The 13,081-nt window shown below is 38.6% G+C and overlaps 1 protein-coding gene across 1 annotated transcript in view; it reads left to right on the top strand.

The window, feature by feature from the left end:
- Positions 1-13,081, top strand: part of LOC119485383 — a 43,939-nt gene that overhangs the window by 14,101 nt on the left and 16,757 nt on the right. The window contains exons 14-33 of the mRNA XM_037764958.1: positions 699-901; positions 1,001-1,098; positions 1,467-1,585; positions 1,674-1,850; positions 1,943-1,974; positions 4,059-4,156; positions 4,387-4,409; positions 4,527-4,548; positions 4,636-4,663; positions 4,765-4,843; positions 6,034-6,180; positions 7,310-7,515; positions 9,115-9,215; positions 10,402-10,520; positions 10,611-10,787; positions 10,873-10,904; positions 11,014-11,111; positions 12,685-12,707; positions 12,814-12,835; positions 12,931-12,958. Of these exons, the coding sequence (XP_037620886.1) occupies positions 699-901; positions 1,001-1,098; positions 1,467-1,585; positions 1,674-1,850; positions 1,943-1,974; positions 4,059-4,156; positions 4,387-4,409; positions 4,527-4,548; positions 4,636-4,663; positions 4,765-4,843; positions 6,034-6,180; positions 7,310-7,515; positions 9,115-9,215; positions 10,402-10,520; positions 10,611-10,787; positions 10,873-10,904; positions 11,014-11,111; positions 12,685-12,707; positions 12,814-12,835; positions 12,931-12,958 (1,832 nt within the window). The remainder of the gene's footprint in view (positions 1-698; positions 902-1,000; positions 1,099-1,466; positions 1,586-1,673; positions 1,851-1,942; positions 1,975-4,058; positions 4,157-4,386; positions 4,410-4,526; positions 4,549-4,635; positions 4,664-4,764; positions 4,844-6,033; positions 6,181-7,309; positions 7,516-9,114; positions 9,216-10,401; positions 10,521-10,610; positions 10,788-10,872; positions 10,905-11,013; positions 11,112-12,684; positions 12,708-12,813; positions 12,836-12,930; positions 12,959-13,081) is intronic.

Below are 13,081 nucleotides of genomic sequence, written 5' to 3'. Positions count from 1 at the left end.
ACAAAACAATTATAAATATTGTCCAGAAACCCTCACAGGTACTGCATTTAGCATAGAAATATGCTCAAATCAAAACATGGTAAACTGCAGCCCAACAGGCAACAACAGCTGTCAGTGTGTCAGTGTGCTGACTTGACTATGACTTGTCCCAAACTGCATGTGATTATCATAAAGTGGGCATGTCTGTAAAGGGGAGACTCGTGGGTACCCATACAACCCATTTTCATTCACATATCTTGAGGTCAGAAGTCAAAGGATCCCCTTGGCCGTTCCAGTTTTTCCTCGTCAGAATTTAGCGTAACTTCGTAGCGTTATTTAGCCTCCTTCGCAACAAGCTAGTATAACATGGATTCCTTTAGTTTCATATGATACCAGTATCTTCTACAAATCTCAAGTTACATAAATGCATTAAAGAAATTAGTGGCGTTAAAACAAATCTGCATTAACGCGTTATTATCACGTTAAGTTTGACAGCCCTAATACAGACATTACTGATGGAAACAAACCTTTCAATCAGAGTTTATAATCAGGTTTTTAAAGCTGAATGTTACAAACCACCATACATAGTGCTTTTAGCATTCATAGATAATTACAGATTTACAGAATCTCCACCATAAAACTCATGTTTATGAAATTAATTTACGTTTGTCTGTTGCAACAGTTTAAATTAAAATCAGTGCTTCCTTTTCCTCCTGTAGAACTTCAAAGAGTTGGCGTCCGACTTTCAGCAGATCTTTGGCGAGGCGGACCCTCCGTCTCTGACCCAGGAACACCTGGAGGACCCGAACTACATCGAGCTCTGGTTTCAGATCAAACTGGTGCCCCTCCTGCCCAACGTACCCACGGACCTCCTGTCCTGCCTCAGCACCAAGAACTTCTCCTGCCCAGTTTTCCAAACCATGTGAGTTCACAGGTGTGAGGACACACTCACACACACACACACATACACAGTATGGTGTAATAAATGTTGTTTCTTTCTTTTCTTTTTCAATATGTGCAGTGTGGCAGCATTCAGCAAATATGAGCGTTATACCTATCCTAATTATGACATCTATAAGCACTTCATCTATCCCTTCCTGCTGCATCACAACGACTCTGGTAAGTAAAGTCTTAGCAGAAGAAGCAGCCTTTAAAATGGTGCAAAAGAACCACAGAAAAGCAAAATAACTGAGTCTTTTTCAAAATAATCACCAGAATCTAAAATATTTTAGTTCCAACTTCTAACAAGGCTTGTGAGCCAATAGTAAAATGGCGTTGGTATCACGTGGTATCTCTGTGTCGTCAGTTAGTGTGGCAAGAAATGAATAAATGGCTGAGATTGACGGTAAGTGCCTGGCAATGACTTGTTGTGAAGTAAATGCAATGGAACCGAGGAGGGAGAAAGCGACATCTAGTGGCTGAATGTTATCAATATTATTAATAGCACCTTTAATAAATATACATTCATTTTTGCATGTATGTTTCAGACCCCCAGTGTGTCTCCTCAGCCAATAACAGCGCAGAGTGGCTGATCAAAAACTTTGGTGTCTATTCAAAAGTCCCTTCCATCACTGACTTCTACAAACTCAACCCAAGCTTCTCTGGAGTAAGTCTGGAAAACACTGACTCAAACTCACTTATCTGAAGCCTTTACTTTATTTGTAATCCTTTCTCCTCTTTTGTCTCTCGTCCAGCTGGAGGTTCTTCACCTCTTGTCTCCAAGACAAATAGCACAGTTGCTGCTGTTGCCTCTTCCTACTCCACCTGAGAAAGACGTTGTTATCGACCGAGTATTTGACTTCCTGTTGGAGAACCCTGAAGACGGGAAACTTCTAGAGGTCCTGAGCTACCTGCGCTATTCCATCTATGGGGTAATGGTTTTGTAATTATACATAACTTTAAAGCTTTTGGAGAAACTTTTAACTGAACTGGATGATTAATTGTATAATATTCAATTTGTCAGGCCAATGTATCCTGTGAGGTCTACCAACAAATGTGAGTACTTTCAGATGCTTTTATAACTGACCACCATTAGTTCTAGCCAAATTTTATTTTGTTATTATTTTTACATTAGACCTTTTTCACAGCAGACATTCTGACGTGTCAAATACAGGTGGATAATAACTAATAACTAATATCTCTAATTGCTGCGTTGCATTGCATGGCGCTAATAAGCCCTTTTCACAGCAGCCATTTTGACATGTAATTGCAGTGTAAACACCATGAATGTATTAAGAGAACTGGATACAGCGTTGGAGGGAGGGCACCGTTCATTCCTATGAGAGTTGCTCAGTGGCGCATGACGCCAAAATTAATTGACTTCCGTCTGGAAAAGTACACGGATCTTCCGCCGATCTTCCGCATCCATTGGGCCCATGGCGCAGGCGCAGTAGTGTCCGCTTGGTCACGTGGCTCAGTCATGTGGTCAAAAATGTCACGCTGTTGTCACGGCTTGCTAACTCCGCTTCCCAGCCCTCGCTGCAGCCTTGGTCTGGGTCTCATTCACATGAACGGAGTAAGGAAAATAACTCTGGATTCAGCTATTAATGCGTTTTGCGACTTTTAGAACCTAATGATTTAAATAAGGGCTATTCAAGTGTTCATACTGGGAAGTTGATTTACCTAAAAAAAAAATTATCCGCTGAGTTACAGACATCTCTTTCCCAATGTAAATCTATGGGAAAAAGTATTTTTGGGCCCAATGGCATCACGTGACGGGCACAGAAGTTGTAGTACCACCGTTTGGCCACTACGCAAATTGGGATAAAAGACCGGCGCACTTCTTGGGTGGCTTGACAAGAACCCCCTTGAGGAATGAACGCCCACATAGATCATTGGTTTATGTAGAACAGGAACACCCAGTAGCAACTGACTTTTGTTTGCTCTGTAACTTTATTGTCCTTTTCGTGTCAGTCAAATCAGTGATTATGCATTCAGTTCTAAGTACGATTTAACTCACTTTTTGTCAAAATGTTAAACCATTTTACCATTATACATGACTTTGATGAAACATGGGACAAACTATAGCTAACTATTTGCTTAGTGTTACATTAACATAGGTAATTTGTACCAATTCGATCTTAACAAAGCTAGCTAGCTGGCTAGATTCTAGCAAGCAATTCAACATCGAGTCCAGTGATGCTAATAATATAATAATGCTGCTAGCGAAATGTTATTTCACTTTTCTAGCTACATAGCACAATTTCAAAAGGAAGGAGCTGCCTCGGATACTGGAGACAATCTCGGGTAGGGCTGCACTTTTTGCCGAAGGCGAGGTGGCTTTGCAGAAATTCACAATATCCAAATATGTGTGCTTGAACTGCCACCGTGAACACCCACATGTACATAGCCTCCACAAGATAGCTATTGATCGTGTCATAACATATGATTAAAGCTCATTTAGGTTTACTGTTGTCTGCTGTCTTTTCTGTGTCTTTACGATGAAGTACGTAAGGTAGGCTAATAACAGAATCAGCCGTGCATTGAGAAAGTAGAGAGGAAGAAGAAGTGAGTGTTCCCGTAACACATGACTTAATTAAAGTAGTGGATGTTACTGTCATGCTTTACAGGAACGCCACGCCACGACTTCAATCAGACCTATTTTCATTCCATTCCTGGCCCACCTTAATGGAACAGGGCCATAATTAATGTTATTAATTACACCTGTGTTTACCTGGAAATGACATTTCAAAATATCTGCTGTGAAAGGGCCTGTTAAACTGGTTCATTTGGGAGTAATAATGAAACAAAGGTGCTCTGATGCTAGCAACGCTAGAGAGCAGACCGTTGCTAGAGGCGTAATTCTGATGTCAGATCATTTTTGTGTCAAACTATTGATTTCTTAAGTAAGTAGCTGTGTAATAAGTGAGATAATGTACAGCTAGCGGGCCATTGTTGTGAAATAAATCCCTTCAGGGCGATAGAACACCCCTCCGCTTCTTAACATAGGACAGTTTTAAAGTGGAGATACTGACATTGTATGATATCTTAATATATAAAACAAACGTGAATCCATGGTTGGTGTATGTGGCCTCTCTATATGCTTTATGTTTCATGTTTTTTCTTCATTTCTGTGTCAGTTTTGAGAGATTGTACGGAGCCATACCACTTCTGCCACAAAACGTGGAAGCAGTCATCTGGGGTTACATAGACCAACTGAGAAACTTGGTGCCAGATGGTCAGTCTCTTTCTCTCTCTCTCACACACACACACACACACACACACACACACACGCACACACCCGCACACACACACACACACACACACACACACACACACACACACACACACACAAACATACAGGTTAACCTTAAACAAAGTGATATTTTTATTTTTGAGATCACATGTGTATTATAAGTGTTATCGTGTGCACATAATAGCTGACTTCATATGTTTTGATTTGTACAGAGTGCGTGCCAAAAAACTTCGCGGTGAGATTTCTTTAAATTTGCTCAACTTATATTTCCAATAAATATATTTTCATGTTTAGACTTTTCTGATGAATTATTGTAATGTTCTTTCAAATGTATTCAATTTGTCATTCACAGTGCCCAGTAATCCAGTCCAATGGTAAGAGATCGTATTTTATTACTCATTACATCACTGTAAGTCCTTTCAGTGCTAAAATCATGTGAGTTTTTCTCTGCTCTTTGACAGGTACTAACATCTGCAGAGGAGTTAACAGGTATCCCATTTGTAATGATTCGTATCCAAAATTACAAATATCTGTTTCAGTGGTCTCTTTACTGACATGTACATATTTGCCTTTTTTACATGTATTCACAGCTCTGACCTGCACTCTCACTTGAACACATCTATGGAGGTTCCCTGCAATATTCCCCTGGAGACGTATGCATGTGCACAGGTGACTAATGAAAAGAGGCAAAGTCAAATTTGAAACACAAGGGTTTATTTCTGAGAATAGCTTCTATGCAACATGCTGCCTGTTTGGCTTAATCACTAAAGAAGATAAGATTTCAGGTGTTGCAGCAGCACAAAGGCAGAAATAAGAACATATATATATATAGAAAGGTAAAAAAAATAAATAATTAGGGCGGTGAAAGTTAATGTGATAACAACGCAAATTAGTTTTAATGCCACTCATTTCTTTAACACATTATCAAACTTGCATTTTAGGCTGTAGCAGCTCAGTTTTAAAGATAGAGTATAAAGAATGTCATACTAGCTTGTCATGAAGGGGGAAAATAACGCTACACAGTTACGCTAGATTTTGGCAAAGAAAAAAATTTCAAAGGGGTCCCTTGACCTCTGACCTCAAGATATGTGAATGAAAATGGGTTCTATGGGTACCCACGAGTCTCCCCTTTACAGATATGCCCACTTTATGATAATCACATGCAGTTTGGGGCAAGTCATAGTCAAGTCAGCACACTGACACACTGACAGCTGTTGTTGCCTGTTGGGCTGCAGTTTGCCATGTTATCATTTGAGCATATTTTTTATGCTAAATGCAGTACCTGTGAGGGTTTCTGGACAATATTCGTCATTGTTTTGTGTTGTTTATTGATTTCCAATAATAATAATATACATATATTTGCATAAAGCAAGCATATTGGCCAACTCCCATGTTGATAAGAGTATTAAATATTTGACAAATCTCCCTTTAAGGTACATTTTGAACAGATAAAAAATGTGCGATTAATTTGCGATTAACTACAGACAATCATGCGATTAAATATTTTAATCGATTGACAGACATAAAAATAATATAAATAAATAATTAGAAATATAAGAAAAAATAATAATAGAATACAAGTAGAAACTATGAAAGAGCAATTTGAGTATACAGCAGTATACATGACCCATGCCCATGACCAGAGTTGTACTTGAACTATTATATTATTACAATACCATCTCAGGAAGAGGAGTAATACCAACTATAACAGTGTACACCAGAATAGTATACTGTATGTGTAATATAATATAGTGTGGGATGTAAAGTAAAGTATAATATAGGATGTATTGATGTAGTATAACATAATGTACAGTATAGTGCAGCAATATAAATGACCACTTCCTGTGTCACACATACAGCTGGAGAACTTCACAGCCAATCAGCTGGTGTCTCTTCTGAAGTGCAGTCTGCCTAGTTTCAGCAGGCAGTCCAGGGTGCTGTGGAAGCTGCTGCTGACGAAGCTGTCCCCCATCTTGGACCCGGCTCTGGACATGTTGGCTAACACGGTCGGTATCTTTTTAACCCTCTGATGAACATCCTCAACTTCTCTTAAGGACTTGTTAAAGTGAAGCATTCAAATGTAACAGTCCCAAAAACTGCAAATCAGTTTAAAGGTCCCATATCATGCTTATTATCAGGTTCATATTTATATTTTATGTTTCTACTAAAACATGTTTACATGCTGTAATGTTTAAAAAACAACTTTATTTTCCTCATACGGTCTGCCTGAAAATACCTGTATTTACTCTCTGTCTGAAAAGCTCTGGTTTAGTGCATTTCAACGGAATTGCAACAGAATTGCTTTGCTAGGCAACAGCTTGGGTCCATATTTACTTCCTGTCAGCTGATGTTATTTGCGTACACTGCAACAGGAAATAAACTGGGACACATTTAGAATGTTTATGTTTAAAACCGTGTGATGATCTATGTATATTGTATATTTGTGACATCACAAATGGACAGAAATCCTAACGGCTTGTTTCAAACGCACAATTTCTGAATACGGGCTGTGCGTATTTCTCCGTATATTGAGCGTTTTGATAGTTTAACAGTATTTATATAGCACTTTAACCTGCTTTATAATGTAAAAGACATGAAAATCTCACTTTTTACAATATTGGACCTTTAAAGAAGATTGAGCTCTATATAATAAAAGCTCTAATTCAAGGTTATAATAGTTTCGATCTTTCAATTAGTTTTTATTTTATTTTATTTCAGTTTGTTTTGTTAGGGCCAGCTGTAATGTCTCAGAAGTATGGAGCTACATATACATGCAAAATACATGGTTGGAGAACTGTGTAGGAATGACCATAGTGTTTAATGTTTAATCTTCACGCTATATAGAGTGGTGCAGGAATGAGTCCTAAAACCTGGAAATGAGTTCGCATGTTAGCACTTCTGGTTCCCTCGTCGTTCCCTTTTTTTCTGTAGTGATGTATTATAGCTAAAAGACTAAATTCACGTGCTTTTTAATTTTTTTAACCAGGCAATATAATTTCAGTTTAGTTTTAGTTTAGTTTTTATTTAGTTTCAGTTGACTATTTTTCACTGCTTATTTTCGTTTTAGTTTACTATAATAACCCTGCTCCAATTAAAAGAATCTATAAAGATTGAATCAGTTGATCTCTCCTACAGTCCATGGTTGGTCCATCTGCGTCTGCGGTTTTGGACGTGATTGGAGAGATCAGAGTGTCGATGCTGACTGAGGAGCAGCTGATGAACGGCAGCGTCATCAGGAAGTGGTTCTCCGGCCGTCTGAGCGCGTTCCTGCCGTTTGCATCTGTAAGGTTCCTGCACTGTCTGAGCAGCAGGAACCTCAGCTGTCATTCATACCAGCTAATGTAAGTGATTAAATCTTACATTGCAGATCCTCTTGCATTTAAAGCATTCAACTTACTGTATTTCACACTTCCTGTTTGTATCTAGTTTGCTGTTTTTGGCTTAAAGGAATACTTCACTCACAAAATGACCATTTGTATATCACTTACTCACCCCGTGTTACCTTGAAATCTTGAAGAAAACGGAGAAAGGTGACATTGGGCGAAGGCGTGGCCACGTTTAACAACAGCAAAACTATACCAAAACATCCGTTTACAAACTCTCACACAACTCATGTCACCGTTTCAGTTCAGTGAAAGAGAGAAAGCACACAGACTAAATACACCAGGGGCCTCATGTATTTTCACACATGAAAATGGCGTACTTACAAAATTGGAAAAGTACGTAAGCACAGAAATTCCCACAGCTAGAAAACATATTTTATTTGATGGTCTTTCCTCGAGAATCAGTAACAAACGCAACGCGTCTCCACAGCAGTTGACCGGATAAATGATATAGTTATGCTGTTGTTAAACGCGGCCACCATTTACTTCAATTCATCAAGACTTTTCTCAGTTTTTTGATTCTTCGTTATTCTTCGTTAAAGGGACTATTTGTAACTTTCAGAAATGCTTGTTAACACCTGTGGCCGTGAACTCAACGAAAGTCAGCGTCGAGCTCGCACTTGCTCGCTCTAAATATACCTGAACGAGCATCGCTCAAAACAGTGAGGCGACACACGTCAGCTAAAACCACAATATCACTCTATATTTCAGCTGCTTGGCAGTAATGTTAGCTGGCCAGACGAAGGTCTCTCCATGAACATGATTTAGATCTGATCCTAGCGTTGGCTTTTCCTGCCTCAGCACAGGCCTCAGCACAGCGTGTCTCCCTGCTCTCTCCGCCCGCAGCCGGAGTGAGCAGGAAGACACCGGCACCCGGTCGGTAACCAGACGGTAAGGTTTCTCTCTGCGGAGCCCCGTCACTTCACAAGACACGGTAAACCTCTGTTGGTCTGGAGGAGCTGCAGCAGTTATTTCTGCACAAACGTCCACTGTACGTTCACTACATATTCTCAGAGCTAAACTAACTCTTCTGCAGTGTGGAGTGAGCGCGCGTTCACGTCTAGAGGTGGAGCGAGTACGCGAGAATGCGCGCTGTCTGAGTGAAGGCGAGCAGGCAGAGGAGGAGAGGCAGCGGCCACACGCGAACGTGCATATGCGAGCGTGCATGTGTCCCGACCCGCTACATTTATACACTTAAAAAGTTAAACAGTCCCTTTAAAGTTTTCTTCAAGAATTCAAGGTATCACGGGGCGAGTAATTGATATACAAATGGACATTTTTTGTGGGTGGCGTATTCCTTTAAGATGTAAATGGCCACCATACAGCCCATTTGTTTGATTTAGGTTACAACATGGTCTGGTGGTGTCACTTTCAGGGCAATTCTTTTTTGATTTTGCCCCATTGGTGATGAGGAGCAGAGCGTCGTTTATGTTTTTCATCTATCTATCATTTTTTTTCTAGTGTGTAATGAGAGTGACAACGTCATGATTTTTAGACCATTTTTATCATTCAATTAATAAAAAATATTTCTCACTCTGTCCGTGATTTTATTTTCAGACTGCAGGAATTTATCCACCATTTTGACAACATATCCACAAGGCAACAAGTAGTGGTCGCCGAGGATTTCATCGTCCCTTTCCTGTCGCGGCCACACTCAGGTACTCGCTGCCCGATCTGAATGACTAAAACGCTGTGTGACTATTTTCTTTTTTTTTCTTTTTCCATTATTTAGGATTACATTACAGCAGCAGTTCACACAGTTTTGCTTTACTTTTACAGAATGATCCAATTTTTTTAAAGCTTTTTAAAAAGTCAAAATATAACACAAAATTGTAACATGAAGTGTTTTTCATTTGAGATGAAGAAAAAATAAATACACAAATTTAAACAAAAGAAGGACGTTTTGGGGAATTATACATTTTCTACTTTTCCCAAATTTCGTCAAATTTAGTTTCCTGAAGCCTCGTGGAGAAGGTGATTCTTTCCATTATAGAAATTTCATAAATTATATCATACCAGTCTTTTAGAGATGTTAGTTTCCCTTTCCCATTTTTGTTTTATGTAGGTGGTAGGGCTGTGAATCAACTTAAATATTTAATTGTAATTAATCGCAAATTAATCTCACATTTTTTATCTGTTCAAAATGTACCTTAAAGGGAGATTTGTCAAGTATTTAATACTCTTGTCAACATAGGAGTGGACAAATATGTATGCATATTTATTATTGTAAATCAATTAACAAACTAAACAATGATACCCTCACAGGTACTGCATTTAGCATAAGAAATATGCTCAAATCATAACGTGCTAAACTGCAGCCCAACAGGCAACAACAGCTGTCAGTGTGTCAGTGTGCTGACTTGACTATGACTTGCCCCAAACTGCATGTGATTATCATGAAGTGGGCGTGTCTGTAAAGGGGAGACTCGTGGGTACCCATAGAACCCATTTTCATTCACATATCTTGAGGTCAGAGGTCAAGGGACCCCTTTGAAAATGGCCATGACAGTTTTTCCTCACCAAAATTTAAGTTTGGAGCGTTGTTTAACCTCCTTCTCGACAAGCTAGTATGACATGGTTGGTACAAACGGATTCCTTAGGTTTTTTCTAGTTTCACTCCAGCTTTAAAACTGACTCCTCTCCAACCTAAAAATTGCAAGTTGCGTTAATGCATTGAAGAAATTAGTGGTGTTAACACGTATTTGCGTGTTATTATTGCATTATTGTTGCTTTGACAGCCGTTGTAAGTGGTTCTTGAGTTGTGTGTGACTATTTTCAAAAACAATAAGTTGAAAAATATGTTAGCATTTACAGATATCTCTTTATCCTCACGACTTGGTCCAGGTCCCGGCTGTGTGTCTGTCTCCAACGGCAGTGCAGAGTGGCTGATGGAGAATCTGGGTCCCTTCTCACGGTTTTTGTCCGTCAAAGAGATGCTTCAGCTCAACCCACAGTTCAAACCTGTAAGATTTCTGCTGACATCAAGGATTTAGAATTACCTTGTTATATTTTCAGCAGCAGTAAACTTTATTGGTTCCCTCCTTTCCATGTAGCTGGAGGTCCTACAACTCCTGACTCCGCTTCAGAGTGCAGAGCTGCTGCTGCTGATTCTTCCTACGTCTCTGGAGAAAGATGTCATCATAAATACAATCTTTGATCACCTGACTGAGTCTCCTGATGAGAGGGATTTGCAGCTGTTCCTGGTTTACCTCATCATATTTCTCCCCCAGGTAAAAAGATGATTCCTCTTTATTTTGTGACGTACACTTTGCACAGCTTGTTGAAGGTAATAATCTTTGTTTTCTGTATTTGAAGGGAAATCTTTCCTGTTCATCATACAGAACACTGTGAGTTCATATGGGTTTTTTCTTTTAAATAATATTTTATATTGATTATGTATACGTAATTATATGAATCATAACATTGTGATGATAATCCCTCATGTTGCTGTTCTAGGTTTACCAGACTGGACTTGGCCACACCTACAGCTTCTCTTAATACAGTGTCATACATCACAAACACCAAGACACAGTTATCCAAGTACATACCACCAGGTGAGAAGCAACGTCTGCAGAATATTATTAACATTTATAATATAATAATAATAGTAATAATATAAGATTTTTACCTTGAGGAGCTTTAAGGTTGAAGAAAATCATCTGAAAATATTCAAACCCAAGATTTTATGTTGTGGCTGCACCATTCGATCAAATGGAAATATTCTGGATGTCTTTAGCATCATTTTAGATGCATTTCTCCAAAACTCAACTTGATGTATTTGGTATCTTTGGAAACTTTTGGATCTTCATTCAAATAGAAAATGTAGTTCTTTGAGTTTGTAATGACTGACCCAGTGTCAGGTCAGTTTAAATCCACAAATTATATCAGACTAAATGAAACTTTAAAGATAATATCACCAATAGTGTTGACAATGACAACGACACCTTACTCATTTCCTGCCGTACAATCAAAACATTAAAGGGTAACGTTGGTGTTTTTCCACCTGGAAACTATTTTTTCCCATAGTTTTGTGTCTAACTGACTAATGGGGACAACAATTTCTTAAATGGGTCAAGTATTGAGGGATAACATTGTAAGGGCAGCCGCAAAACGAGGACCCTATATAGGAATAAAACCTTTTTCTTAACCTTTACTTGATCCAGTCTGTTTATTGTGTTCAAGTCCAGCTCAAGGAGAAGTCTCGTTGTGAAATCTGAATATCCGTATACTCTGACTCAAATAAATACGGGCGGCCATGAACTTCAAAGACCTCGTCCAAATTGTGGAAATCATCTAAATATTCAGCCATGACATTAGAAATATTTTAGATAACACTAAGCTACGCTTTCTGTACTCCAACACAACAAGCTCTGCCCGACTGGCACTCACGTTTCCACCATGGATTCCACTATTCCACCGTTGTCTTCCAGCAACACGTCACCTCGCCAGATTTCAGAACGAGACTTCTCCTTGAACGAGACTCTTTCCATGTCAGACATTTATAATAACAATCAGAGCCTGTCATGGCAAAAACAAGCACTTTTAGTGGACGTAAATGACGGTGCCAGCTTGCCCCAATAGCGACATATTGCAGCCCATAAGAAGCTGACGTCTCTCTCCCTCAATACTGGACCTGTTTCAAAAATTGTTGTCCCCATTAGTCAGTTAGACACAAAAACATGGAAAAATAGAGGGTCTAGGTAGAAAAATACCAAAGCTCCCTTTAAGTTGCTCCATCTTGGTTTTCTGAAATTGTGGAAATGTATGTGACAGTCGGTACATCACCTATAGACCACCTGTCTGCAGGTGTATAACAAGCATCTCATTTTTTGGAATAGCACTGCAAATTAATGTAAATTAATAAAATCTCCAGGTGAAAAGCTGATTTTTGTGGATTTCTCACATGTAGTGGGGATCAAGACTCACATATGGATATTGGTAGTGTGAATAAGTTGAGCTAAATAAAACAGACAGCAATTCCGTAAAGATAATATATATACTATAATCAATATTTCTGTATCCAAGTTTATTATCTTACCTGAACATGACCATGTCTTTATTTATGTCATAATGTAAACTTAATTTCTGAACTATACATGAACTAATTTGCATTTACTTTTATTATAGGTTGCATCATATACAGTGGACAGGTAATTAAATGTTTTTTTTCTTATTTTTTTATCTGAATATTGTTAGTCTCATATTTGTCTTGATGATAAAAGCCTCATAACCATCTTAATCTTTTTCTCTCCCAAGTGCAATGTTGTCATGGCAAATGGTAAGTTGTCTCACTGCTTTAAAAAATGTATAAAATGATTCAATATTTTAATATTAATAATCACTTTGAATTAATTTATTGCTTTTTTTCCACAGAAAGCAACATTTGTGCTGGAGTGAACAGGTGGGATTTATAAACCTCTCTCTCTCTCTCTCTCTCTCTCTCTCTCTCTCTCTGTCGTACTTTGAGCTTGTTTAAATATTTTATGTTAATATACGTCAACAAATAATTTGATCTTTTATTTTG

The sequence above is a fragment of the Sebastes umbrosus genome, chromosome 3 (genome assembly GCF_015220745.1).
Source record: "Sebastes umbrosus isolate fSebUmb1 chromosome 3, fSebUmb1.pri, whole genome shotgun sequence".
In the NCBI taxonomy this organism is placed as follows: Eukaryota; Metazoa; Chordata; class Actinopteri; order Perciformes; family Sebastidae; genus Sebastes; species Sebastes umbrosus.
The sequence above is the reverse complement of the archived record's forward strand: the minus strand, read 5'-3'. Positions and strand labels throughout refer to the sequence as shown.